The sequence below is a fragment of the Ixodes scapularis genome, unplaced genomic scaffold (assembly GCF_016920785.2).
Source record: "Ixodes scapularis isolate PalLabHiFi unplaced genomic scaffold, ASM1692078v2 PGA_scaffold7__128_contigs__length_106722199, whole genome shotgun sequence".
Taxonomy (NCBI): Eukaryota; Metazoa; Arthropoda; class Arachnida; order Ixodida; family Ixodidae; genus Ixodes; species Ixodes scapularis.
In genome coordinates, this window is record NW_024609882.1 from 54,655,949 (window position 1) to 54,683,931 (window position 27,983).

The following is a 27,983-nucleotide window of genomic DNA, read 5'->3' on the forward strand; positions in this document are numbered from 1 at the left end:
TACTGAGAGCTCGCAGCTCGCTCTTGTAGGCTCTGCTACGCTGGCACTTCGAATGGAACGGAGTAGAAGAAAAAACACTAGTGGGGAAGCGTATTGACGCATGTTCGAAACGCGAGTCAGATATTCTATATTGCTCGCTTGGAGCGCTGCTCAGAGCTTGAGAGCTACGGGCCTATACTGCGCTCGTTGGCAGGCACCGCCATCTTGGGGAGATCGTCGCCTCGTAGAGTACCACGCTATCAAAGCTGCTATGTAGTCACTGGCAGGATAAGAACGGCCCGTAAATCCTTCAAGGCCGGAAACCTTGCGTCCGAACTCCGCACACGGGGGTTCGAACGCAAGACTCTCTACTCGAGGAGCCGACAACTCTCTTGTTCGCTGTGCTTGGATGGAAACAGTGCGAAGTGACAAGGGCAGCTAGCCCTGGCGTCTACCCGCTATCCTTCCAACCAGAGCTCGGCGCTCTGACCTCGCCCCACACACTCATCTCCTTTCATTCCGACTTTCTCTCCGTGTGGAGAGAAAGTCGGAATGCGCTTGCGCTTGCGCTTGATCTGCACGCTCTCTCGTGTGGGTATTCGCGGGTGGCCACAGCTAAGTCGATTACCGATGGGCTCTTATACTTCGTCTCATTTCGGCACGGACTAACTGGGAAGGCTGTGCAGCCACTGAGGCTTCATTCAAAGCATATATCTCGCGTTTTTAGCATGCGCGGCTAACGATACTTTATGTTAAAGGAGCCATGAAACGAATTTTGGGTTGGGATGAATGATTTTAAATTGGAACTTTACTAATCGCATATCGTTTAGTTGGCCAAAAGAAAGAGGCTAGAAAGTCAAAAGCCAGCTTTTCGGTACGAACATTCGAAAATATAACGGACTATTTTGTACTTTCGCGGACAATATGAGCTGAAACAGCGCTCCGGCCAGTGGACGGTACTACCTGCGCCGGCTGTCGCCTTGCTCCGCACACATGGCGCACCCTGAGTCCGAGATATTTTCTCACTTGCGCTCGCTGCGCCACTGCGCTCTTCCGGCTGTCTGCAAGCGAGAGGGTGGGCGCGACAGCGGGCATGTGTAGTAGTCATGTCGTATTACACCTGAGACTGCGGTGGAAGAAATCGGAAGAACTTTCAGTAGAAGGAACAGACACAGAGAACGTCTCAAACACACCTAACTGGTTTATTTCTCAAACAGCCTTTAAGTACCCACGGAACTTTTTCCCAACCACACTCTACAGATAAACTCCTTTGTTGCAGACATCTCGAACCGGATGGAACACGCGCAAAAGATACAAAACAACCCACACATGAGACGAGGGCTTAACAATGGGACACTGCGGAACATCGCAGTGACCTTGAGAGAGATATGTCCCGAATTATCCTAACAGTCGCGTCAAAGCGCACAAAACAAAAAAAACACAGGTGGCCTTTAAACCGTTGCGACGCACCCAGACATAAGGAGACCACAAAGAAAACACCTTTTCTTTTTCCTTTTCCTTTTCTTCCCTTTTCCTTCCCTTTGGAAAACACACCCGAGTGATCTCGAAACCGCGCTTACAAACACATTAAAAGAAAAAAATACAGATGTATAACACATATACAATGTCTCTCCCCCCTTCCCTCGTGAACCGAATGCGTTCGATCAAAGTCTGAGAAACTTTTTGGAGTTGCGTCCAAGTTGCATTGATGCTTGGCTTATGCAGTTTCCAATATAACTTATTCTTATTGTTTCTTTAACGACCCTCTTATTGTCATTTCGTTCTTTATGCAGAGCTTCTGTCTCTGACCAATGAGCATTACAATTATTACATTCCTCTATGTGCTTTGCTATTTCGGAGTTCGGTGCATGCGTGCGGACATTTCTCTTGTGTTCTAGTAACCTGTCATTGAGGCATCTTGAAGTTTGTCCCACGTACCTAAATCCACATGTCAACGGAATCTCATATACTACACTCTCTTTGCAAGGAACTGAAGGTTCCCGATCGGCCTTCTGACAGCCCTTGTGGTCTGACAGAAAGGGCGTCAACCTGCTCATTTTAAATTCTGCAGAGAACACTACGTCCACGCCGAACTTTTTTGCGAGACCTTTAGGTTGTGGGAAATCCCGTGGAAATACGGGATTACTGCTATCTTTTTTCTTGCTTCCTTTTCCCGTGGTTCGTTGTTATATTTCAGTTCTAATTGTCTTGTGTAGTAGGGCGGCGGAGGGAACATAAGATTACACTTGTAGTTCCCCTTTTGGTATTGATTTACTTTACTGTATCCCGTAAAATCCCCTAGAAAAAACGCTGACTGCTGAAGAAAAAATAGTGAAGTGTCTTAAATTTCAACTGCGATTACCGTTTTTGAAAGTCATATCAAAATACGCTGCAGGTTGTTTTTGTTTGATTATAGGTGCATTCACGAAAGGGGACATCGTAAAATACAGGCCAAAATCTGTATGCCGGATTTAGTCCGGCTCCAATGTATTTATTCTTTTCTTTTTTTCTCTTTCACTGATCACATATGTTCAAGAAACGGTAAGCATACAAGTTACTGAGAAGGTTTTGTAACCTTGATTAGTATGAAGAGGTATAAAAATATTATTTCTTCATTACTGGGCCCACGTGTTTGTTTCAAGCAAAACAAGTTGCTGACAAGACACCAGTTTTTTGTTTACGAATGCCTAGTCTTAATAAGGTGGGACAAACACTCATATATTTGTCAAGAGAAGGAGATTGAAACTTAATCGAAAAAATATTTGCAGAGGACATTGTCAGACACAAAAGATCAATAGTCGGCGGTGGAAGTTCAACTGCACTATACAAGAGGATCGGGATGAAGGAGGCACCCCTCAAAAAGTATGCGTGGTTAACGGCATCAAACAGGGTGTCGCAACCGTAGCATCAAGTTTTGTTCTAATCGGCAGAAGTCCAGTTCAGGGGGTCCCGAGGCGCAGTAAAACTTGCAAAATAATTTAATACCGCGTCATTCTCCCTTGAATCCCGACCACGGCTCTCATTCTGTCTGGTAAGAAATCATAGAGCGCGGCCACGAAGTCTGGCTCAGCCCCGACGCCACTTCCATTCACCTCCCATTGCTTTCCAGAATTTGTAGGCGCGAGGAGGGGACGCCGTGACATAGCTACCTTGATGCGGCTCCAAATGTTTTCGATGATATTCAGATCGGCTCCTTTTAGGGGCCAAGGCAGCTTCGTCAGGGCAGCGCTCCTCGAGGAGATACGGGCGTGACAGCGCATTTTTCACTTCGGCGCTTTCTTGAATTGAACTGAAATGCATGGTAGCTGAAGACGTGAACATTGGGCTAGCAGACGGCCGGAAGAGCGCAGTGGCGCAGTGAGCGCAAGTGATAATTTATCTCGGCCTCAGCGTGCGCCGTGTTTCGGGAGCGATGCGACAGGCGGCGCAGGTAGTACCGTGCACAGGCCGGAGCGCTGTTTCAGCTCATATTGTCCGCGATAGTACCTTCTTGCCTTCGAAAGCTCTCCGCGTTTTCACTATGATACATCCGCGGTTCCAAAAGCGCGTCATCGGCGCCAAACTGACGTCAGCAGAGCCCAACTCACGCATTGGACACGAGAGCTGCGTCACTCGGACGTATGCGCTCGTCAACAATCAATCCGTCGACGAATATTTGGATTCGCGTTCGTGGCCAATGAGTGCCCTGACGGAACTTATTGTCACTGGGGAATGACAAGTTCTATGGTGTGCATAAAAAGCACGGTGGAAGATAGGTGTAGAATATTTTTACGTTATTCTTTTGTTCGGCCAGACTCGGTGGCCCCGCGTTTCGAAAGCGAAGTGAACGTCGCAAAACACAAACAGGCCCTCGTTCGGGTATCTGCGGTTCCCAGGCCCCGGAATGTGAGGGGGGTCATAAAACGGAGGGGCGCTCCTGGCCTTCGGCTCGGACAAATCTGGAACGCATCGCACCACCCCGCCTCTCTCTCCCCCCTTTGCTGTTATTCTCTCTTTCCCTTGCCAGTGTCGGTGACTTTGTCCTTTGTATTTGTACAGAAATAAACCAGTGTCCTTTTCTCAACGAAACGTATCGGACGCTTCCTGACGTTCTCCTACGAACGCAACGAGTTTAATCTTAACGTGAATTCAGTCTTTTATATATAGAAGTTCCCACAATTTTGGTGCCGAAACCCGGGAGAACGTCAGGTAACTCACTCTGGCAAACAGATACTCAACGGAAGCAGCGACAGCCTCACGCACTGAAGCCAACGAACAGCGCCAACGAGCGGCTGCAATGGAGAAACTGAAGAAAAAACGAGCGGTCGTCCGAGCTGCGGTCACCAGGATTATCAAGGAGATGACCACAGCAATGAAAGGAGCTCCATCGCAGCAAGGTGAGCTTGACGAAAAACGAAAATCGCTTCGTGAGCTTGACCAACAAGTAGCCGACCTGACTGACGTGAACGATATCGAGGAGGAAACGGAAGCTAGCCTCGGTTACGAAGATGCTATCAGCATAGCCAGAACTAGAGCCTTGAGGCAGCTACAAGAAGTCACGAACAACGAGACAACCTCCTCTACCTCTAGCAACGTGTCGCGTATGGAGGTACAAAGGGGTAACGGCGCAACTGTCCCAAATGTAAAGCTACCCAAATTGGAGTTACCGAAGTTCAACGGAGAGCTGGCGGAGTGGCAGACATTCTGGGATCAGTTTCAATCGTCAATCGACCAGAACCCACCATTGTCTCCCGTAGACAAGTTCAAATACCTCAAAGTGTATTTGGTCGGCCGAGCGGAGTCTGTCATCAAAGGTATTCCGGTAACCGGGGACAACTATGGCACGGCCGTAGAACTACAACTACTGAGGAAGAGGTTCGGCCAACCCTCCGTCATCGTCAACGATCACCTCACGCACCTGTTGAACGTTAAACCAATCATTATGTCAGACGCGGCGAATGGGCTCCGCAGGCTCTATGACGATGTGCAGACACGCATGCGGAGCCTCAAAAGCTTGGGAGTTGACTCAAATTCGTATGGGGTACTGTTGCACACTGTTCTCCAGAGATCTCTTCCTCCTGAGCTCATTCTCAGATACAATCAGAGTTTGATTGTCGAAAAGCGACCACAGACCGAAGGTAGAGACGACCTCGCGAGGTTGCTTGAGTTTATTGAAATCGAGGTAGAAACCAGAGAAAAATGCCGACAGCTCACTCCCCACGCGAACCAACGAACGGCACCCAAATCGCGCCACCAAGAGTTTCGCTCCGAAAAGGGAGGCTCTGCGGCAGCATTGACCAGTGCCGCGAAGTCAGAAATGAGGCGCTGCGTATTCTGCGGCTCTAACGAGCACATCTTGGAGAAGTGTACGTCACCCCTTACGATCCAAGAAAAGAAGGAAAAACTGAAGGCGGAGAACAGGTGCTTTCGGTGCACAAAGCAGTTCCATCGCTCCCGAGAGTGCAGGTCCGCCCAGAAACTATCGTGCGCAAGGTGTTCTAGGAGACATCTAACCGTGATGAGCGACCCCGAGTGGGCAGGAGCAGGGCAGTCGACGAGCTCTGATTCAAACCCACCACAGTTTATTGGCATCTCGAGCGCCTGTACAACCAGCCACAATCAGGTGCTCCTTCAAACGGCCAGGATGCGAGCGAGGGGTCAGACCGAAACTTCCCTGCGAGCACTAATCGATGGAGGCAGTCAGCGAACCTTCATCCGTCGAGACACCTCCGAAAAACTTCGATGTAGACCAGTTGGAGAGGAGGAGTTAACGATATTCGCTTTCGGTGAGTCGGCGCGTGGTACGAAAAGAAGATGCCGCCGGGTGGAGCTTATACTTCGAAGCCACCACGGAGACGCCGAAATCGTCATCGAGGCCTTGGAGGTTCCGGATATCTGCGGAGAGATTTTGGGCATCACTGATGGTGATCTGATCAACAGCCTACAAGGGCAAGGGATCACACTCGCTGATCTACCTGTGGGGGACTGTCAAAGGGAGCGTGGAGTGAGCATTCTAATAGGAGCGGATTACTATTGGAGGGTCACCACCGGGAACGTGCATCGCGTCAGCCCTTCACTGACCGCCGTGGAGACTATCTTCGGGTGGTCTCTGCAGGGCCCCCTGAAGGTGAACAACGCTGCCAACGTATGTGCAACGACAGCCGTCTTCAGAGTCAACGTTGACGAGACCCCAGGGTGCATCGCAACTGAACTGCGTGCATTCTGGGATCTTGAAAGCCTTGGCATTAAGGACACCTCCCAGAGTAGCGAAGGTAATGAGCCATCGAAAGAACTGGTGACTTCTTTCAACTCGTCCCTGATAATGACTGACGGCAGATACGAGACCCGCCTCCCTTGGAAGACCTCAGAGCGTCAATTGACGAACAACAAGGAGGTTGCTTCTATGCGCTTGACAGCCTTGCTGAAGAAACTTCGCCGAGACAACTGCCTGCTAACGCAGTATGACAAGTCGATAAGGGAATATATGAGCAACGGCTTTGCTGAAAGAGTTCCCCCTGAGGATGAAGACGGGCCCAGTGGCATGACGTATTATATGCTGGCACCGGGCCGTGATCAAGGAGGACCGCGAAACCACAAAAATTCGCATCGTGTTTGACGCCTCGTCACATGCTCCAAACTCTGCCTCGCTTAAAGGAGGACCAGCAGAAATATTCTTCCGCCTGGCGGAAAGTTCTCCTCGCCCTCTTTCTTTCTTGTATTGTAACACGGCGAGGCGAGGGGAAAAGTCCCCTTTTGCGCCGGCTTCTTCTGAGAGGATAAGCCGAGGAAATCCCCTTTCTGAGCGACGGGCGATGGGTGCGGCAGCAGCGACCTCGTGACTTACAGGTAGCTTCAGCTCCTATCGCGTAATCTGCCCCATTTTTTGGCGCTCACCAAGCCTAGCCCCTCGGGTGTAGGTTTTACGGAGCTGCAAGGCTGCGCCCGCGCAGTCACCGAATTTCAGCTGTCGAAGGTCTTTGGTTTTGCCCGTGGCAAAATAAACGCATACTTGAGAGCTGCGATGCATCCCCGCACCCATTGGAGGAACGTTTCATAGATATTTTCGGTTGATCAAGGAGCTCAAAAGACATGCGCGAGAAGTGGTGAATTGAATATGTAAGGATGACTTACATCTTTACAAAACATTCCATCTTCAGAAAACGGCTTATCGCGCTCAAAACTGCCTCAAATTAAGATCGATGGAAAAGAAAACGATGTACCAGGCGCGGGCATCTTCTAGAAGGTCTCTGTTTTCTATCAGCGAGCACAAATATTATGTGCGTAACTCACACTATATGATGGCGAACGAATGTAGGTGACATTTATATTTACGCATCCCAGCAACCAGATGAGGTGACAAGACATCAATGGTGTGTGTCGATACTAAAAAGTTTTAGTGGATCGTCTTTAGCTCTTGGATAACCGCACCCTACAACAATATATAAGCTATAACCTTTCTGTGAGCATTCTTGATCGAGTGCGGCTATCGAAGCGTCTGGTGTTATAGTTGAACGTTGCTTAAATCGGTGCTATAGCACGTGCTGCCACTTTAAAGTATTTTTGAGGCATTAAAAATAAAAAAAAATGTAGCCGATTTTTTTTAACATGATACGCGTTTGTAATTTGTCTTTGCAAACACATTTTAGGTATACTGCCACACAGCACGGACAAACTATTGCAGGTCTCTCTAATTTTGTTTTTTAGAAATAAATTATGTTTAGAAAACTGTCAATGCAACTATCCAACCTAAGTGGCAGAGCTCAGTGCTAGACAATACATGTTGCTGGGCAAAAATAGTAAAAAGCGCCGATGTCGCGTTCGGGCTAAAAGTGCCACGTAATGCACGCGTACCGCTACAAGTGCGTCCGGACATTTCATCGAACGCCGTTTCATCGAATGCCGTTTCATCAAAGCCGTTTCATCGAAGCCGTTTCATCGAACACCGTTTCATCGAACGCCGTTTCCTCGAACGCCGTTTCAAAGAAGCCGTTTCCTCGAACGCCTTTTCATCGAACAACGTTACAGTGTGTAATATTTAGGAATTTACTTTAATTTTTATACACAACTTCATCTAATTCTCTCCTTTTTTTTTCTTTTGTTTCTGTTTTTATATCACTGGGTGCAGTGACGAGATAAGTTCCATCGTGAACATTTCCTGCTTCGAGAAGAAGCCTCCATGAAACAATGACCCCTCTCCATGTAACATAAAACAATTAAAGATGAGGCAAAAACAGAAAGCACAGACGCTTAAAAGTGTTCTAAGTGTCTGTCCTTTATTTGCAGCGTCGCGGTTTCACTCATGTGTGTACATGAGTAAAGAGTTTCAGTAAGTCGCATACCCAATTGTTATTATTTCTTTTTATGCCAATTGCTTTTATTTTTAGTAATTTGACACCACCTTCAAAACAATTTCACAAGTGACTACATTAGTCTTAAAAAATGCAAGGTGAAACATCTATAAAGCACTGTTATGCCCCAGAACTCGGTACAGAGCCATAACAGAGAAATTCGATGAAACGGCGCTTGGCGATTCGATGAAACGGCGTTCGATGAAATGTCCGTTCATTCGATGAAACGACTTTTCGATAAAATGGCGAAAAAAGTGAGGTTCAGGCTTGGTCGGAGATTGCTATGGTTACACTCGCACGCTTTTTCAGTTCTATCTCGCATATATAAGCTTCTTGCTCAAATAAACAGGGGCATCTGACTTTTCGCTCATCTTGGCCTTTAGCGCGACTGTTAACAAGTTCTAAAACAGTCAAATCAAAAGTGATTTAATTAGCTCAGGCTTATAGGTTGAGCGAAATATTTACAAAGTTCGAGGTTCCCAGAGTCGTCTTTTGTATTCATTCCCCCCCCCCCCCCCCCCTCACCACCACTTCCTTCCTCTAAATAAACAACGTAGATTATTTTATGAACCACCAGTAATAGAGCGTACTCGCAAAACGTCTATTTGGCGTAAGAAAGCGTAAGAAAGGCCTTGTTTAAATGTTCGAGCAATGAACTGGTCTTCTTACTGTGCGTGACACAGCTAGCACGAACACAATATTGACATTTTTACGCAAGGGCCATACAGAATTTAGTGTATAAGAACAAATTGATGCCTCGTAAGTTGGTGCCCAACGGAAGCACTTTTTACCGAATTGCTTGTTTAAAAATAAAAACTTTTCAACCATAAAAATAAAACAAAACAACACCACTTTTTTGGGGGCCACTAAATTTACTGATTCACTCCGTTAGCGTTGATTGTGCAGCGGTATGCGTACATTGCGCGACACTGTTAGCGCAAACACGACATCGGCGCTTTTTGCTATTTTCCCCAGCAATATATCGACTCGCACTAAAATCTACCGCTTAGCTGGGACACTCGCATTAACAGTTTCCTGAACATCATTCACTTCTAACAAGAAAAAAAAAAGTGTGAAACACCGGCGATAGTTTGTTTGTGCTAACTGCGTGGCGTAGGGTACCTAAAAGTTTTTACAATGTTTAATACAATTCTGTGTCACGTTAAAAAATATTGTCTGCTTTTGCTTTAGTTTCTTTGAGACAGCACAAATACTTCGAAGTGGCGGCCCGTGCTATGGTACCGATACAAGCAACGTTGAACCATAACACGACACGCTAGACTCGCCAAAAAGGGTTTTAATATTGTCTTTTCCGCTTCATAGCCGCACTCAATAAAGAATGTAAAGAGCGAGTCTAGCTTACATTTCGTCCTGGGGTACGAACCGTACGGTTATCTAAGTGGCTAAAAGCGACCCACTAAACCTTTTTAAAATTGACATCCACCCTTGATGCCCTCTCACCTCAGGTGGTTGCTGGGAATGTGTATATATGAATTTCATACATTTTGCTGGCCATCATGTTCCGCGAGTTAGGCACACAACAGGGCATTTCTGTAAATCGTTTTCAAAGGCCCGCTGCCACTTCAGGCGCGCGCTTCAGAGAATGCATGGAAGTGGCAGCGCGAGCTCCCGCTAAATATAGCGTGGCCTAAAAACATAGTCTGCTAAAGTTCTCCAATAATTTGTGCTCGCTGCTAAAAAAACAGAGACCTTCTAGAAGATGCCCGCGCCTGGTGCATCGTTTTCTTTTCCACAGATCCCAATTTGAGGCAGGTTTCAGCATGATAAGCCGTTTTTTTTTTTGAAGATGGAATGTTTTGTGAAGATGTAAGTCATCCTTACATATTCTAGTCACCACTTCTCGCGCATGTCTCTCGAGCTCCTTGATCAACCAAAAATATCTATGAAACGTTCCTTCAATGGGTGCGGGAATGCATCGCAGCTCTGAAGTATGCGTTTATTTTGCCACAGGCTAAACCAAAGACCTTCGACAGCTGAAATTCGGTGACTGCGCGGGCGCAGCCTTGCAGCTCCGTAAAACCTACACCCGAGGGGCTAGGCTTGGTGAGCGCCAAAAAAATGGGGCAGATTACGCGATAGGATCTGAAGCTACCTCTAACTCACGAGGTCGCTGCTGCCGCACCCATCGCCCGTCGCTCAGAATGGGGATTTTCTCGGCTTATCCTCTCAGAAGAAGCCGGCGCAAAAAAGGACCTTTCCCCTCGCCTCGCCGTGCTTCAATACAAGAAAAATAGAGGGCGAGGAGGACTTTCCGCCAGGCGGAAGAATATTTCTGCTGGTCCCCCTTTAATGATCATCTTCATGCTGGGCCCAACTTGAACCCAGAGCTGCTGCAAGTGCTTTTGAACTTCCGTGAGCACCCCATCGCTCTTAGCGCCGACATAGAAAAGGCGTTTCTGCAGGTCTCCCTCGCCCCGGAGGACAGAGACGCTCTTCGCTTTTTCTGGTTCAAAGATATGCCCAGGGGTGACGAATTGGCAAACCCGCCTGAGACATGGAGCATGACGCGAGTGCCCTTTGGGGCGTCATGCAGCCCCTTTCTGCTTTCAGCCACGATTCGACATCATTTAGACAGTGTAAAAGGAACGTACCCCGAGACTTCGGGGATCATCGACACGTGTCTGCATGTTGACCATTTGCTTACGGGCGCGGAGACAAATGTTCAAGCTCGTGTAATTTACGAAGAAGCCAGTGTCATCATGACAGGAGTGGGCATGAAACTATGCAAGTGGAACACAAACGACAACAACCTGCAGCGTGTCTTCAACTCAAACGAAGCGAACGACAGGTCAGAAACCACAGGCCAAAACGCAGAAGTCGTAAAGATCCTTGGCCTGCTCTGGAACAGAGTGGATGATCGGCTAACTGTCAACCTGGAAAATGTACTCGGGTTCGTGGACAACACCAAGCTCACCAAGCGCGGTCTTCTCCAGACATCTGCCCGAATATATCATCCGCTCGGGGTGATCGCCCCCGTCGTCGTCACAGTGAAGCTATTGTTTCAGACACTTTGGGAGCTGGCATTGAGATGGGACGAACATCTTCCTGACAACATCGCTGGGGAATGGTCGGACTGGTGTTCCCAACTTTCTGCGCTTCGGGAGATGTCGATTCCACGAAGATACACCAGCCTGAAAAGGGACAGCGACGTCACGACTGTCCAACTTCATCTGTTTTCCGACGCTAGTCCCAGGGCCTACGGGGCAGTGGCCTATCTCAGGACAGAGAGTGAAACCGACGTAACGATTACGCTTCTCATGTCCAACCCTGCTGGAAATGGGCGATGTGAAATGAGGCCAAAATTCACATTGAACCAATGTGCAACTGTAGGTCCAGACACATTGAGCAATATGCATTTATGAAACAAAAACCTATGTGCACCATTTGGTAATCCTTTAGGGAATTCACATTGGGCTGAATTGGTAATCCTTTAGGGAATTCACATTGGGCTGATTGCATTTATGAAACAAAAACCAATGAGCAGCAATTGGCAACAGGTACCCCAGTGCACATTGCATTGAGGGTATTTATGGGGCAAAAACCAATGAGCAGCAATTGGCAACAGGTGCTCCTGTGCACATTGGGTTGATGGCATTTATGGGGCAAAAACTAATGAGTGGCTATTGGCAACAGGCCCCCCTGTGCACATTGGATTGATGGTATTTATGGGGCGAAAACCAATAAGCGGCAATTGACGACAGGCACCCCTGTGCACATTGGGTTGATGGCGTTTAGGGGGCGAAAACCAATGAGCGGTAATTGACAACAGGTGCCCCGGTGCACATTGGTTTGATGGTACCCAGTCAACCAGCAACCGTCTATTAAACGTCCGAGAGATGTGTTGTTCGGACATTTAACATATCCAGTGGATATCTGCTACGATTCATCCAACATTGAAAGTATCTACTGTGCAGTGCAAAATGGTTCCCCAGAAAACGTACCACTAACGCAATCTGGTTGATGCAGCTGGACATTCAGGACCATTGTAGGATGTTCAGCCTGATCCTGTGGATGTACCATGTACATACCTCAGAAATATTACCTTTCCTGGTATAGGGACCAGCCCTATGCCAGGAGGGCAAGGATGTGCCTAAGCAGCCTTCATTTTATGCTAGCATATAGCGTGTAAACTGTCCTAGAGAAAAATTTAAACGGATAAGAGTCCAATTCTTTACAAAACAAGAGCTCAGAGGGCAGATTTGCTGTATGGCCCGTGCATGCTCTCAATGTATACCCAAATGGCGCATTACAGATGTATAATGTAGCAATCAGGCCCGCAACAGACATTCTTTATATTGAAGTTTTTTTTTTTCACCATCAAGCTCAGAAGCTTTACCACAGGATCAACGCAGACGACACTGACAAGGAAGGCGACACTACTGATGCTGACTCGTTTTAGTGAGGTGGACCTCGCCACATGCGAGAGAACTGAAATACTGGACACAAACATTGTCATAAGCTATGACGAACGGCCCTGAGGAATTGACTACTGAAGTCTAAGGCTTCAGTAGTCATATGCTCTAGTGACGAGGACACCAGAATTCCATGAGAGCTGTAGCACCGACTGCATGGCAAAAGATGCCGCTGCAGTCTTGCAGCGTAACTTTGAACGTGAGTAACGCACTAAATTCCTGCCCAGCCTGTCAGGCACGCACATCCGTTCTGTAGAAAAAGTTGCAGTGCCAAACAAATCGCCATTAACTCTTTATTGTTACTGTTAGACAGACGAGCAGTGCTTGATGCTTTTAAAATAAAGTATAATTTTTGAACAATGCTGCATTGACAGCATGAGGTTTTTAAACTAAAGTATACTTACTGAACTATGCAGGATACTTTTCTTTAAAAAAAATGTCTCATAAACATAATAAAAAGCTCAGCGCATTCAAGGCCCGCTTAAGGCAGTTCACATCTCTCTCTCCTGTGGTGCAGAATGTTCCTGAAAAGCAACGAAAAAATGTTACGTTAAAGATATGTGAGCAGTGGTTTACCATTCTTTGAAACAAAACTAATAAAACAGAGAAGTTCAAAGTGAAGTGACTCAAATATGCAAGAATTGGAACTGATGTAAATAAATCACAAGTATTTTATGCCTTGTTTTTAAAGCACATTCATTCTGGATGTATGTACTGTATTGCTAACTTTCGTTTGTTAGATTTACATCAAATATCAGTGTTCTTAAAATTCGTTGTCTATGCATTCTTTTTAATCCATAATAAGGTACTATTACATAATGAAATTTTTTCCTCTTAGAGGAACACTCCAAACAAAATTTTTTTTATTTAAAATTATTCAATACTGTTCACACCTGTGTATTTGCTCTCAAATTAAACCAAAAAAGGTGTCACTGGCTTTAATATTTAAAGCATTCAAATACTCTCATGTAGAAATTATGCTTTCAAGAAATTGCACACCATACTTACTGTTCTAGAAAAGTTTGATTTTTGTGCTAACATCAGCTTAATAAGACCAGCTTACCATTTAAGATGACTGATGTCAGGCAGGTGCGTGGCGAAGTTAATCCGTGGCCATGGTTTCTAACTTGAAGTCTTCACATTTATGGCAGCTCTGCACTGCATCTGATAAAAGAAAGCAACAGAAGTATGACACCAACAATTCCATAAATCTGGTTCCATGTGAAGCGATCTGCACTACTGTTCCAGAGATTACTTATGATGCACTCAGCAAGGTGAAGGTTCCTGAATGTCAACTTTCTCTTACGTCCTTCCCACAAAAATTTTCTCGCAACTGACCAGTCAGCAACCGCTTCGTGATCTGCCTCGTACAGGAAGCATAACCAGATCCGCAGACTTTGCTGAGCTGTCGAACATAAAAAAACATCCACATAGCAACCGCTTAGTGCAATCATAACTATTGATTGGATGTTTCTGTTTATTTTTAGTCAACCTTGGCAGGTGTTTATCGGCATCCATTTCTTCATTAAATGTGCTGCAAAAATATTCCAAAAGCCGGGAATCATAATGAAAAAAAACTGCACCGACTTTACTCAACAAGATTAACAATTTAATCAAACGTTTCGTCTCCCATGTGGGAAACATCGTCGGTGAAACCTTGAAGCAGGAATGAGCGAAAGAAACTTCAACAGTCCTATTTAAGCAAGTCCGCATACACATTGAGGAGGGGGCCGCAGCTGGAGTTACAAGCTGATGAGTCATTTCGGATGAACCATGATTCTACGAACCTGCTTGGACCCCACCTTTGTTCACGTGCCAGAGTGGACGCATTCTCAAAGTCGAAACTGTGTCCCGTATTTCAACAATGGTCTACGAGTTCCGTCTTCGCTCTTGTCGCATGCGTGGCCTTTGCCATGTCCCTTTTGTGACTTTCATTTAGCTTTAAACAGCATTGAATCATCAATCCAATTCACACATGAAGTTGAACAGAACGGTGCAAAGCCTTTTCTGTATGTTAATGTGTTCCGAAATAGTACCGGTCGCTTATATACAACAGTGTACCGCAAAGCTGTGATACAGGCAACCTCTTAAGCTTTAACTCGCATCATTCTGTCGAACATAAAAGGGCTGTCGTAAAAAACCTACTACACCGGTCCGAATGCATTTCTTCTAATCCTCAATTGCGCGCTTCTGAGAAAAAAGTCAAATTTGGGGGATTTACGTGCTAAACCAACGACGGGCATCTGGCACGCCCCAGCGGAGGACTGAGGATTAATTTAGACTACCTGGGGATCTTTTGACGTGCAACCGAAAGCTCGGTTACACGGCGCCTGCTCCGCAATAAGCCTCCGCCACATGGGGATCCGTAGGCCAGCGCTCTCGCCTCGGAGCCACCGAGGCGGCTTGCGCGCTTCTGAGGATGCTGTTATTGTTGACCTGCTGATGAAGCGGAATTATCCGAAACGTTTTATTGATAACACGCACAAACAGATGGGACAAAGAAGTCAGGATAATGGACAACTTAGGACAGGGCAAGCAACAATACCCTATTTGAGAGGTGCTTTTGAGTCCATTCGCAGGGCCCTCGCCCCTTTGAATATCCGCACAGCTTTCAAACCCCACCATAAACTATGTGACTTCATTTCTAAACCTAAAGATTACACCCCCCCAGAGTCCCAGTGCGGTGTTGTGTATAAAGTGAACTGTCTAGACTGTGACACATCCTACATTGGGGAGACAGGCTGGAAGCGCTGCACTCGCCTAAACAAACACAGCGAAGACGGAACTTGTAGACCATTGTTGGAATACGGGTCACATTTTCGACTTTGAGAATGCGTCCACTCTGGCGTGTGAACAAAGGTGGGGTCCACGAAGGTTGGTGGAATCATGGTTCATCTGAAGTGACTCATCAGCTTGCAACTCCAACCGCGGCCCCCTCCCCCATGTTTATGCGGACTTGCTTAAGAGGCGGCGCACCTCAGAGCCCCATAGAGAATACATGAGGTTTTTCACCAAATTAAAAAAATTCTCACATAATAAAGGCTGCGCGGATCTTCTTGAAAATTTCGGCTTTAAAGACATTGAGTCATTATCGAGACACTAAGCGCAACAAATGTTTCATCATCAATTTAATTATATTCTTTAAAAAATCATGAAAATGGTCAAAATTGGCTAATTCGACACTCTTGCGTTCGGAGCGAATTTACAAAATTATATAAATTCAAACATACGAGGTATTGCGCTTAGTGTCTTCTAAATTTATTACGGAATCGAATAATATTCAAATTATTCATGTAAGTCGATTTGTTCCGTAACTACAGCAAATATAAAGAACCAAGGTGTCGGTGCTTGTTTTCGTCGTTTTTAAGGTACCTCTCTCTCCCGTGCGGTGGCGCTCGCTGTCCACGAAATGCGAAATCGTCCGTTCGGATATCGGCCGGATCGGCACTGTGCGAGGTGTTCTTCCGCGGCCGTATTCCGCGCCCGTATCCTGTTTCATTCTGCACGCCGAGGCGTCAGTGTGCGTGTCTCGCCTTCCTGGTTCTCGCTGGGTAGGTCTCCGTGTTTTCGCAAGTGGCAAATTCACCTTGGAGCTATGGGTCGAAGACAATCGTCCTGTGGCAAGCGGACCGCGAGGTGTTCCACAACCTCGCGGTCCGTCAACGCGTTTTACTTGTTTCTACTTTTTTTTTTCTTTTAAAAACGGGCTTTTTTTTTACGCAAAGTTTTATTTTATCGTTATTCTTCACACAAACGTCCTTCGGCCTTGGGGTCGGGGAAATCGGGGATGAAGCGTGCACAGAGTAGATCGTTGTTTTCCTCCTTTTTATTTTTCACGGACGTCCTGTGACCTCCGTACGGTTCGTGGTCACCGCAATCTAACGCGGGGAAAAACGGGTCGCCTGCTCTGTAGTCAGGGTATTCCTAGGGGAGGGTGATAACTCTCTGTTCTTCTGGAAATTCACATATCACCCAAAAAGGTGACATGGGTAATGATTACGGTATGTTTTTTCCGGTGTTTATTTTTGAGCGAAAATCGGTGCATGTTTTTCGGTGCTTATTTTTTAATCACCAGTGTATTATGGGTTCAACGTCTTGTGATGACGCTAAAAGCGTTGATAACCAAAGAAAAATGCGATTGGACAAGAACATTTCAAATTTCCAATTCTATTCACATATCCATTACGCTCTTCTCGTAGGAGCATCTATCCTGACGAAAAATGCCTAAGTCATTGAGGTGTGAACGCATACTCAGTGTACAATCTTTCGGCCTAGAGAGGTATTGCGCACGCTCGAACGCGCTTTACAGCCCAGTAGACGAAGTTGGTGGCACCCAGAAGGCGAGTTTTTGAATGGTATGTAGTAGGCAAAAGAAACAAATAACAATCAACGCATATCAGCTCTTCAAGCGAAGAGGCGCGTTTCTAAGGTCAATGGTTCCGGACGGCACTAATGTTGTTGGCGTTGTCGTAAGGTGACGTCAGTTCATACGAACTGACGTCATCTTACGTGATCACGTGACACAAACACGTCATCTTACATGATCTCGTTATACGAAATGACGTGATCTTACGTGATCACGCTGCACGAAATGACACCATCTTACGTGACCACGTAACACGTCATCTTGTAAGTCAACCTCTCCCCACAGCAGCGCGCTTCGCGCTTTCCGGGCCCGTGCAGTGCTGTAGTCGAAAGCAAGCTCCCTATGGCAAGCGAAAGCTTCTGAAGTCTCACATTGAGAATACTCGCAAGCGACCGTCTGTGGAAGCTTCGCACGTTGAGGTTTTTGTTGAGATCGAGCCATCGTGTTCCATTAACTATAGTTGAAGTTATCGTTCAATAAAGCCCTAAAAAATATGAATGTAGTTGGTGTAGACATCAAGATCTAATCAAAAATGCGGTTTGACGTCGTTTAATTAACGTGTATATACAAGTGTAGAAAAAATGAGTTATTTGTGCATAGATGTTTAAAAAAGTGTTTATTATTCGACACAGGACTTTGGGAGAAGGATGTGTTCAGATTTTTCTTCATGAGCGCAAATATACCTGACGCAATAAATAGTGACGATTTCATCGTCCCAGTGGTGAGCAGGTGATTTCTTGCTCGAAACAATGATGCCATTTCATAAACCAAGTTCTTTGACATATGCTTTTCCAATGCCTGGTCACTATTTTGTAAACCTTTCAGTCCAAACGAGTATACTTCTGTTTGTTTTTGTTAGCTTAGGAGGGGGTCACAGAGCCTATCTTTTTGTCTTCCTCTAGGACAGACGTACAGAGTTATACCGCAACACGCATCTGTGGAGCACACAGAGCTATCGCTCTCCTGTTGGCGGTACAGTAGCAGACGACACAACGCAGCTCCGTAGTCTATCGAGGGCACGGCTAGCCGCGGCCCGTAGCGCGACCGTTCAGACTAGGGAAATGGTTTTGAAGAACCGAGAAATCGTATCTTGTGTACAATAATCACATGTCGTTAGTATACTAGTATTCTACTTGCTAAGCCAAATAAATATTTGCAGCTTGTGAGAATAATGTTTGCGTGACGATTTACCGTTCACACTCCTGACGGATGTTAGCGAATCCTTCATGTTCGTGGCTCGCAGTTATCGGTACCCCCTCGGAGTGACTTCACCATATATATATTTTTTCTTGCTTGCAGGACATCATAAAAATCACAAACACGCGAGAAAAAAAAAATCTTATGAGTACGCGTGATTTTGAGCTTCGCAGCTTTAAAGATGCCCGGTAAATGTCGTCCAGCTTGGGAAGAAAATAATCCTTTTTGATGGAGTTTGACTATCGTATGCTGGCAGCTCGTTTCCGGTCTGTTTTGTCTATACTCCGTTTCACCGTAATTTGGAAACCCTCAGTCAGAGCTGCTGTGAGGGAATCACAGTCGCGGAGCAAAGCACGTGACAGCTACTTTTAGGAGCTGTACTATGGCACCTGCAGCGCGTCTCCGACTAGTGTGTTTAGCGTGTTATGCTGGCCATACATCAAAAGTGGTCCCGAAGTGCAAAAAATGACGTCACAGAAGACGGAGTGTCACGCTGTTGCATCTCGCGATCCTGGCAATTCATCGTAGAAATGCTGGCGAAAACCACGAGGGAACACGAGTGTCGTTGTCGTCATGGCGTCCCAACGAAAAGCAATTATACAATTTCGATGTTTTTGTAATTCGGTAATTTAAATTACTGTATACAATTTTTAAGAAAGTAAAGACATCATAACCAAATAGGAACTTCCGTGCTAAAACATGCAGTGCGAAGTGAAGACAACTACTATCTTTTTTTTTTCTTGATGTCCACAAAAAAAAAGGCTATGCAGCATCAATCCTACCGTTTTTTTGTTTTTTTTCGCACATTATGTGATGTCCTCTAACACGAAAGTACCGACGTAAAAGAGCTGTAGAGACGATATAAAAACAAAAATTTAAGTGAATCGAGCTTTGTAGTGGAACGGCAAAAAATAAGTAATTAACGACTTTTTACGGTAAATACTTCACCTCTAAGTATAACTTCAAAAAAGTGACGGTTACGCGCTTTCATGCCCATTTCGACAAAGTTGGTAGAACGATGTATTGCATCTTGTGAATAGACATGTGGAGCAGCATGTTTATGTTAGAGGCATTGTGTGTAATCGCTGCGCAGTACCTGCCAAAAGAAGATATTATTTGGGCACAGTCTCAACCGTTTCCGTCTGTGTGTGCTACGAATACAGCAACTCTTTTCGTAGAAGAAGTGATGAGGAAATGGCGTGCCCTTGATGATACGATTGTGATTATGAAATAAAATTTTTAGTTTTATTTCATATAAAATTGTTGTCGGAACCCCGACAACAACTATCGTTCTCTGGAAAGTTCATTCTAATATTTACACGTTTTGTGGAGTTCATCGAGCGAATAAGAATGTTCCAACAATGAGCTAAACCTACACGAGTTCCCGAATCCAACACGGCGCTTTTGAATTTTAGCGCCGTAGATAGTTCTGCGAACAGTGTATACTTCTGTGCAAATATTCGTCTAACAGTTTTGCAACGTTGGAAAGCATCGGAATGATTCAGAATCACTGCGGAGTTGATACTCGGGAAGATAAGACGGGCACTTGGGAGAAACGGACCGTGGCATTTGAGACAGGGGCACAACCGGGAAACAAACCTGCTACAATCGCATACCCCTCCAAGGTCATCGCTTGGGCGACCGCGCGCGCGCCCAAGAAACCTTTCTTTTCTTCTTTTTAGGGGTGGTGGTGGGGGGGGGGGGGGGGGGGGGAGAGGGGGAGGGAAGGGAGGGGAGTGGTGTAGGCGCTGATCGTCTTCCTCCTTTGTGGCTTTTGACAGACGCACAACGAGACTGGCAGAACCAGGACCAACTTAAATAAGGGGAGACCTGTCTAGTGAATGGTGCACTCTAAGAAAAAATGGAGGAAAAAAGTAGCAACGGCGCGTCTTCCTCCCTTCTACCGACGCGACCCCAAGCGGACACGAGAAAAGGGGAGGAACGAAACGTTTTTCTCCTTCTCCAGGCAGACGGGAGAAAGCTTTCGCCCTCCCGACCCATCGTCTTTCGGTTTCGTTTTTCGAGCAGGGCGCGCTTTGTTTAATAAAGAGCTGTTGAGGTGATTGAGCTTCAGCGGCAGCGAAGGCCGCCTGCAATTCCGTCTTCTAGTCTAAACGTGAAAAACATTTCGGTTGCGTTGACGTTTTTATCACTAATTTTATCAAACGAGCAAACGAAGCCGCTAGAAACAGCGAAGTTCCGGAGCAGTGCCAGCAGCGCCACGTACACTGGGCGATGGCCGTCTCCGGATTGCGGGACTCGCGCGGTACGGAACCGACGGAACTACAGCACTGCAGTCACTACAGTAGCGAAACCACGCGGAACTGTGTCGACGTTTTCGACGTTATGGAAACCGCAGGAACTGCGTCCAAGACAGGCAGGATTTGCTGCCGGCTGCCTGGGTGCCTTCCCCCCTGAGTTCGGTTCTGTTTTCCGATGCCGAGTGCAACCGGCGTTCAACGTGGTTCTGTGTTTGTGCGTGTCAGCAACATAGCAGCAACATCGTGATGGCAGTGTTGTGGGTTGTGAACAGAAGACTGGAATTATCGCCGATGTGACCGTGTGTTCGCGTATCGTTGATGTAACAAGAAGATGAGATCGTAAACTGTTGGGCATTGATGCCGCTGGTCGGGCCGTGATCGGAGGGGGCGGGGTGTCGAGGGTTGACATTCCGCTTTACATTAAAAAGTTTAATACCACTTCAGGGATTACGTGCAGTCATGTTGGAACGCTGGTCTGAACAGTAGAAGCTCCTATCGTACAGTGGCCAATGTGACTGTCGGAATTGTCCCCGAGAGCGATTGCGCTCTGGGGCAAGGACTGAACAGTACGAAATCGTGACGGAAAGTACGTATATTTACAGTATGGAATTTCGGCATTAAAAACAATAGTTGGTACAATCGAAAAAAAAAGCTACCCTTTATTTTGCTGTTTAAATATACTACGGTTCCTGGAGAAACTGCCCTCCATAGCGCGCTGGGATGAGCGCTAGAAGTTTTCGGGTTCGCCACGGCGTAGCTCCGTACACTTAACACCTGCCGCAAGTCGCGCTTTGACTGCATTCAAGTTGATCGAAAAGCGATTTCTCAGCCCGTGAAGCATTACTTCCAGCTGAGTGAATATCCACTCAACAGAGATTATTTCAAAACGGCAGTTGCAGCTTTCCGCGAACAGCACAACTAGAAAAACAAACACTACAATAAAAAAACAGGCTACGACGTGCCGCGTGGGGAAACAAACTCATGGATTCGAACCGCATTGGAGCGGCTTGATTTATTGCTTTCAAATATTTACGGCGTGACCGAGCGTTTACTTTTTAATAAGAGATTCATCCCCTAAGCCATTCAAAATATTCTCAGAGGTATGACATTGCTGGGAAAAAATCAACATGCTGGGTATATTTTTTATTGCTTAGGGAGTCACCGAAAAGTTCCGTGCGTTCAAAACGACCAGTATAAAAGACGGAAACGCAGATCGCGGGTGTAGTGTTCGGGTTAGTGTGGTGTTCCGTTGTATTGATATTTGTGTGTGCCGTGTATGTGTTCAATGTATGTTCACCTGATGCCTGTATTAAGTGTAATGTGTGTATAGTAGAGGATCCCTAAGCGCCGTAGTGGCCTAGAAAGAGCAAATTATTTTTTGTAGAACATGAATTGGGCGGTACCTAGCGCCACCTAGCCTAGCTACTTGCAATTACTCTGCCTGACCCCGCCATCTGGTGGCTAGCGATTTCACGCTACGCGATAAACAGCGGCTTCGAGTTTGTTCTTTCGAGAGCGGCTTTTGGTTTCGCGGATTGAGTTTGCCCTTCTCCGTGATGTGCGGTTGACGAAGGAATTGTGACTCGAGGAACACCAAAGGTAAGACGCAAAGTGCGCGAAGTAACTGGGTATCGGTTGCCTCCGTTTAACATCGCAGTGCTGTCGACGAGAAGACTGAGTAACTGCTTTCGAAACGTAAGTTTCTGTTCCTGTGGGGGGAATCTGGCTTCGGAAATAAACACAGTTTGCGGAAAGCTCGTGCTACGCTGTCATTTGCTGCTGCTCTCGTCCCGTACAAGAGACGTAGCGTCCTCGTCAAGCCTTATTGGGCTCGATTTGCTCGGTTCGGGGCCGCCATATTGAGATGCAAGCGACGGAGGAACTTTGCTCCCCAGCTTCAGGGCCGAAAGTTTCTCCCTTTCTAAAGGAACATAGGTTACAAGACCGTTCCTCCCCTAAAGGAGGACTATCCATACCCTTTTTTCTAAGAGTGTGGCTCAGCGCCGGCTCAGTAGTACGCGCATTCCTCACGAACGCTCGTGGTGGCGCTCGGAGCCCCCCCAGCCTAGAGTTCCTGTATATGCTACCTACGGTAGCAGAGTTGCGCATTCAGCCTCGGCGCGTGGCCGTAAAGCCGGCTTTCCCGCACGATATGGATGCTTTGCTCCTCACGTGACTAAATTTGGCGAATAGCGGCGCCGCGCGCGCCGCCGCGCATAGAAAAAAGGAGAGGAGGAAAAGAAGGCAGAAAGCAGGGAAACATACGCCGGGGCAAGAGAAACGTCGGCGGAGCGACCATAAAGGTGGCTTTCTTGCACGCCAACGGATGCTTTGCTCCTCACGTGATGGATCTCGGCGAATAGCGGCGTGGCGGCGCGGGGAAAACAAATGCGCAACTCTGGCTCCCGTAGGGAGCCTATACAGCAACTCTACCCCAGCCTTCCCTACCGGATCCAGTCCGGGAAGCCTTGGGGAGCACTGAAGCGAGGTGGCTGCGCCGCTGGAATCTGGGTGTTACGATCCGAAAATTTAAGTGTCGACTCGAACTGCGGCTAAATGGTAGACTGTTGCTTGCCGCTGTGTACCTCGCATGGCAAAAAAGGCGAAAGATTTTCACTTCACGAATTTCCATCATCGAGTGTCCACGAAGAATGAATCAGAAGAATCTCGAGAGCGGGTAAATGCCGATTTTTAATATTTTTTTTTTTTCGTCTCAGTGATCTAGGAAAGTAAGATTAAAAGCGACATATTGTATTACAAAAAAAAAGAAGAAGACGAAAAAAAAAGGCAGTCAAGACATGTTTTAAAGTTGTTTTCGTTTTTTTTTTTTTTTTCTTTTCTTTTGAAGTTAAAAAAGAACTCCCAATGGCACCCAAGTGATAGCGGGGGCACTGTCCTATGCTTGCTGCATTTTACATCAGATGACTATAAAGAGAATGGGAATATAAAAAATGCGGAAAATTACAGCGGTGCCAACGGTGCTCCGTGTTCGAGATTTATCCGATGGTAGGAATTAATTTTCTTCCTTGCGTGCAACTCATCTTTCCGAGTACTTGTAACAGTTATATATGGCGACACAAGTATTTTATCTACTACGAACGGCGAGACCGGTGAACGAGAGCAATGCTGCCTTGGAGAGGCCGAGGTGGAGCCGATGGACCTCTCGATATTTTGACTCGAGAACACATTCATCGAGTATGTGAACAATTGGAAGAGAACGGCACCGTCGGTCAGAATATATTTAACGTCCGGAATTGACGAAGCCTTGGCAGTCACAACGTTGTCTTCTGTATTGTGTACATGTCACCTATTGGACCAAGGATACAAGTACATTTTAACGTTCAAGTTCTCTTCAGACAGAGTAGAGTCGCCCTTTTCTGCGGTGAGGCAACTGAGCGGCTCCGATGACCGAGCGGATGCTCGGTCATCGGTCATCATCATCATTATCATTTATTTTTCTTGAAGCCTCTTGTGCGCTGCTGCAAAAGCCAGTACTTCAGCATGCTGCTTCGCCGAGAAATATGAAGATTTTGAAACCATTCTTAAAGGAACTTCAGACGTTCGTTTATAAAAAGTTAAAACTAGTAAAAAACGCAAAACAATTTTTTTGTGAGGTTTTCCAGCACCAGGACTGCAAACCATCACTCTGGCACTCATGTGAGGTTTCCTCGTGAGGGCGGCTGAAGACATTGCCTGCGACAGGTGCTTGCACCAGATCAAGGCCCCTTCACACAACAGCGTAACCGTTGCTATAGCACATAACCTGGACCGTGGGGTACCGCGCTATGCCAGGCCCCGCTTCGTCAACTTTCTGAGAATGCTTGAGAGCGCATCTAATTCTGCCGAGACGAGGTTATGAGCATTGAGGAAGCCACTGCTGCCGTTAATTAAAAGGTTCTGTCGGCAATCGCGAGCAACCCGCTATTTAGCTGTGGAGTCAACAACTCACAAAATCACAGAGCCACCCGGGTTACAATCGTGGTCAGGAAGTTCACGAGGCCTTTCCTGACGAACATTGCATCAAACATGATGGGGGAGCGCCGGGCAAAGTAGGTCATAAAAGAAAAACCGACTTCCCGAAAGGTGTTGAAGGTGTAAGAATTCTGTGAGAATCATGTATAGAATTTGTTTTGTAATTAGTGTAAAAAAATGCTTCATATACCTATTTATTACTGTGTGAATCCAATAAAAGGAAACTTTTGCGCGCAAAGCTGCACCAGTGTTAAGTTATTTCATGATTTAATAGACGCCTGTAAGACAAAATCACAGGTTTCAGCATCGCAACGTGAATCGCGCAGCCTTCCCCATTCAAAACGATAGGGGGGCTTTGCGCGCCGCCTTGTAGCCGCAACGTCAACTAGAGCTCCAGTAGCTCTCCCATAGGAAGGGCGCGCGATAGACAGGTCTCCCCCCTATTCAAGTTGGTCCTGGGCAGAACAAGCGCATGATTCATTTCTTTCGATGGAGGCGTTCTGTCTGTGTATGCGAACATGATTTTTTTCCCCTTTTAGTAGTTAGTTGTTCTTGCCTTGACTCGGGTCCCAGTGGGTGCGTTGTCGTTGTATGCCCACTATTTTTTTTTTTTTTTTTTTAGTTTATGGTAGTTTTTGCGCTCATGGGGTATCAAGATAGACAAAAAGAAAAAAAAATGAAATAGCGCCTCGACAAAAAAAAAAAAGTTGTTGCGATCAGGACCGTTTTCAAAGCGATTTTAGGAGCCTGCAGTGTTACCACAGGTGCAGGATTGAGAGCGTAACCCACGCACTTGAAGAGAAGGGGAAGCTCTCGTCTTATTGGAACTCTCTTTTATGGGTTTCCACGTCGCGATTGTCCTTCAAAATCAACTGTCATTTATTTCTCGCTCGTGGCTTCCAAGTACTGAAGCCACGACTCGAGCCACAATAGTTTTGCGAAATCAAGGTTTCGCTGAAATGGATAACTCTGTTCGACGCGCAATACCTTTGCCGTATTGACTCGCGAGAGATGCCCCCAACACGGCTGAGCATGGCGGTTCTCCAGACCTAACATCTAAATTTTGTTGCCTTACCTGTTACTATTTCGCGCCCATTTTGAGCCATATCAAAATGAAAGCGCATGATGAAATAAAAATGACACTCGTTTTCCGCTCGATGGAAATTTCACGCCAGCTCGCTGTCTTTGCTGGTACCTTGAGCGTTTACCAGCAATGCGGAGAGTTAAAAAAAAAAAAAAACACGTACGATGGCATCCTTTGCACACTGATTACTTCTATAACACTGAGCCACCTCGTATCCTTTTGTTTTTCTTTCAAGCTACTAATTTCTTTGTGGGCGGCATTACGGCTGTTACGACGCTAAGTCTGTCTGCCCTTCGAATTTGAACTTAGGCTCAGATCAGGGACGAACCAGTTTAAATCGGGAAAATATAATTAACACTGTAGCAAAGTAAATCTATCATATCGATCGGAAATACGATTTAGCACATTCCATCTGAACACATATTGTGCACAGCGAATGCAATAGCGAGTCAGCGTGCAAAACGCCGCCACACTGAGCTACCATAACATGTCAGCGATTTTTGCATAGCACCGAGCACGGAAAAGAGAAAACAGTTATTCATTCACATAAACGAAGCAAATTTATTTAAAGCCCGGACACTTCTTACGTCCAATCTAGCTAAGGTTATCAATAGACTCGACCATGTCATTTGTCGAAACGGATAAAAGACGTTGGCAAAAATGATTAGACTAAATAAGTGAATCTAACGCACGTATTTTACCAACCGACGGTCGCGCGCCTTCAATACTCTTCCCATTGTCATTGCGCACCTTGGACACACTTTGGGGAGCAATGCATATTTACATCGCCGCCCGAGGTCTCCATTGAACGTGTAGTGCTGACCCAAATAAAATGCTAATCTGACTCTTAATCGCTCACCGCAAAGGACGATTTCGAACAGGCGGTACTGTAGGTCACTTGAGATAAAAAAAGAAAAACAAGCTATAGAAACGAGCGTCGTAAAAAAGGGGACCGGCATTTTTATTCCTACCTCCGAACAGAAACGAGCGCCACCCACTGCATCACACAGCGCAGAGGCCGGACTCGGCCACCGCGCGACGCGCGTACATACCAAGCGCGCGCGAGGGAAGGAGAAACTTCCACCGCCGGGAGAACACGGCACATTTCGGGATCTATTTCACGCAGCGGATAACGCGGGCCTTTTCACACCTCAATACTGGCGCCATCTAGAAGTTGCGCGTTCAACCACGTTTCGAGCCGCGCGCCATCTGTTGGCTGAAACGGACGAATAAATAGAGGTACCGCGCCCTCTTAAATAAGATTGTTGAAGTTTTTTCGCACATTCCTGCTTAAAGGTTTCACTGATGATGTTCCCCGCATGGGAGACGAAACGCTTGATTAAATTGTTAATCTTGTTGAGTAAAGTCGGCGCAGTTTTTTTATCATTAAATTTGCTACTAATATTTATACCTGCTCTTATTGAGGCACTTCCGACATTTAAACTGAGGAATTTTGACGTCTTTATCTCAATATGGCGATTGGATTAAAGATTATACAACTGGGCACGAGCTTGGGCTTACCCGAAAGCCCAGGCCTGGGATGGGCTCGGACTTTTGACTGTGGGCCCGGGCCGGGCTCGGGCCAGCACGTTGATTGGCCTGGTTCGGGCCAGCACGTTGATTGGCCTGGTTCGGGCCAGCACGTTGATTGGCCTGGTTCGGGCTCGGGCCAGCTGTAATTGACCATGATGCTGACAGAGGCCATCGTAGAAATCGGCGTCTCGGTTATCTCAGCAACATCAACTCCAGAACCACTAGACAAGTACCCATGAACGTAGGCCCACCTTAAGACAGTGGACGGCAGCGTCGTTAATCATGAGGTGAGCTTCAGGTTAATCCCAGTGGCGTGATGTTTTTGCTTGTGGTGATAAATAGCGGCAAACCAAAAATAAACGGACATTGAAGCGCTCTGTCAGGAATAAAAAATGGGGAACTCAAAAACATTAACCCTAAACAATCTCAACCTAATTGATCATGAGAAACACTTATCTCTCTCGAATAATAGCTGGGAAGCGCTAACATAGCGGCAATGATGTAGTGGGGAAGCTTACGGGCCTAGTAAACAATTATACACATACTGGGGAATGCCTGGCACATATTCAGGTATGAATACATGCTCAGATCTACAAATTATTTTAGGAGAAGATACAAACTGCAAATTAGTAGTCTTTCTTAGAAAACACATTGACGTATCTTAATCACAGTGCTAAAACCCATAAAAACACTTGATTACAATTATTTTAATAAACAAAAGTTCTGAATATGTACATGACACCAGCAGTCATAACTTTGATTTAGTTCATCGCAAGCTATATTTCTCTGGCAGCAAACGAAGACAAACCTTTTAACTGTGCAGTGAACCAG

At 46.3% G+C, this 27,983-nt stretch overlaps 2 protein-coding genes across 3 annotated transcripts; one reads left to right on the plus strand and one right to left on the minus strand.

Moving 5' to 3' along the window:
• Nucleotides 1-4,255: 4,255 nt before the first annotated feature.
• On the plus strand, nt 4,256-6,574 carry LOC120846644. The gene has a single exon (XM_040218480.1). The coding sequence runs from the start codon at nt 4,256-4,258 to the stop codon at nt 6,572-6,574; it is 2,319 nt and encodes a 772-aa protein (XP_040074414.1).
• Nucleotides 6,575-13,813: 7,239 nt separating this feature from the next.
• Nucleotides 13,814-27,543, minus strand: LOC120846612. Of its 2 annotated transcripts, XM_040503943.2 has the most exons (4): nt 27,273-27,543; nt 27,141-27,218; nt 13,995-14,144; nt 13,814-13,903 (listed from the first exon to the last, which is right to left on the minus strand). In XM_040503943.2, exons 1-4 carry the CDS (start codon nt 27,322-27,324, stop codon nt 13,842-13,844), a joined length of 342 nt encoding a protein of 113 aa, XP_040359877.1. In that variant the 5' UTR covers nt 27,325-27,543; the 3' UTR covers nt 13,814-13,841. The 2 variants fall into 2 exon arrangements, with proteins under 2 accessions (XP_040359877.1, XP_040359875.1); XM_040503941.2 differs by having other exon boundaries at nt 27,141-27,543.
• Between the last annotated feature and the right edge of the window lie 440 nt (nt 27,544-27,983).

Excerpts from the sequence above, each read along its gene's own strand:
- LOC120846644 (XM_040218480.1), top strand. The coding sequence starts at position 4,256 with ATGGAGAAACTGAAGAAAAAACGAGCGGTCGTCCGAGCTGCGGTCACC.
- LOC120846612 (XM_040503941.2), bottom strand. The coding sequence starts at position 27,324 with ATGGCCTCTGTCAGCATCATGGTCAATTACAGCTGGCCCGAGCCCGAA. Across the intron at positions 14,145-27,140 it reads TCCCAGGCCTGGGCTTTCGG|CTCAGCAAAGTCTGCGGATC; the intron begins GTAAGCCCAAGC and ends TATGTTCGACAG. Across the intron at positions 13,904-13,994 it reads CCTTGCTGAGTGCATCATAA|ATGCAGTGCAGAGCTGCCAT; the intron begins GTAATCTCTGGA and ends TTCTTTTATCAG.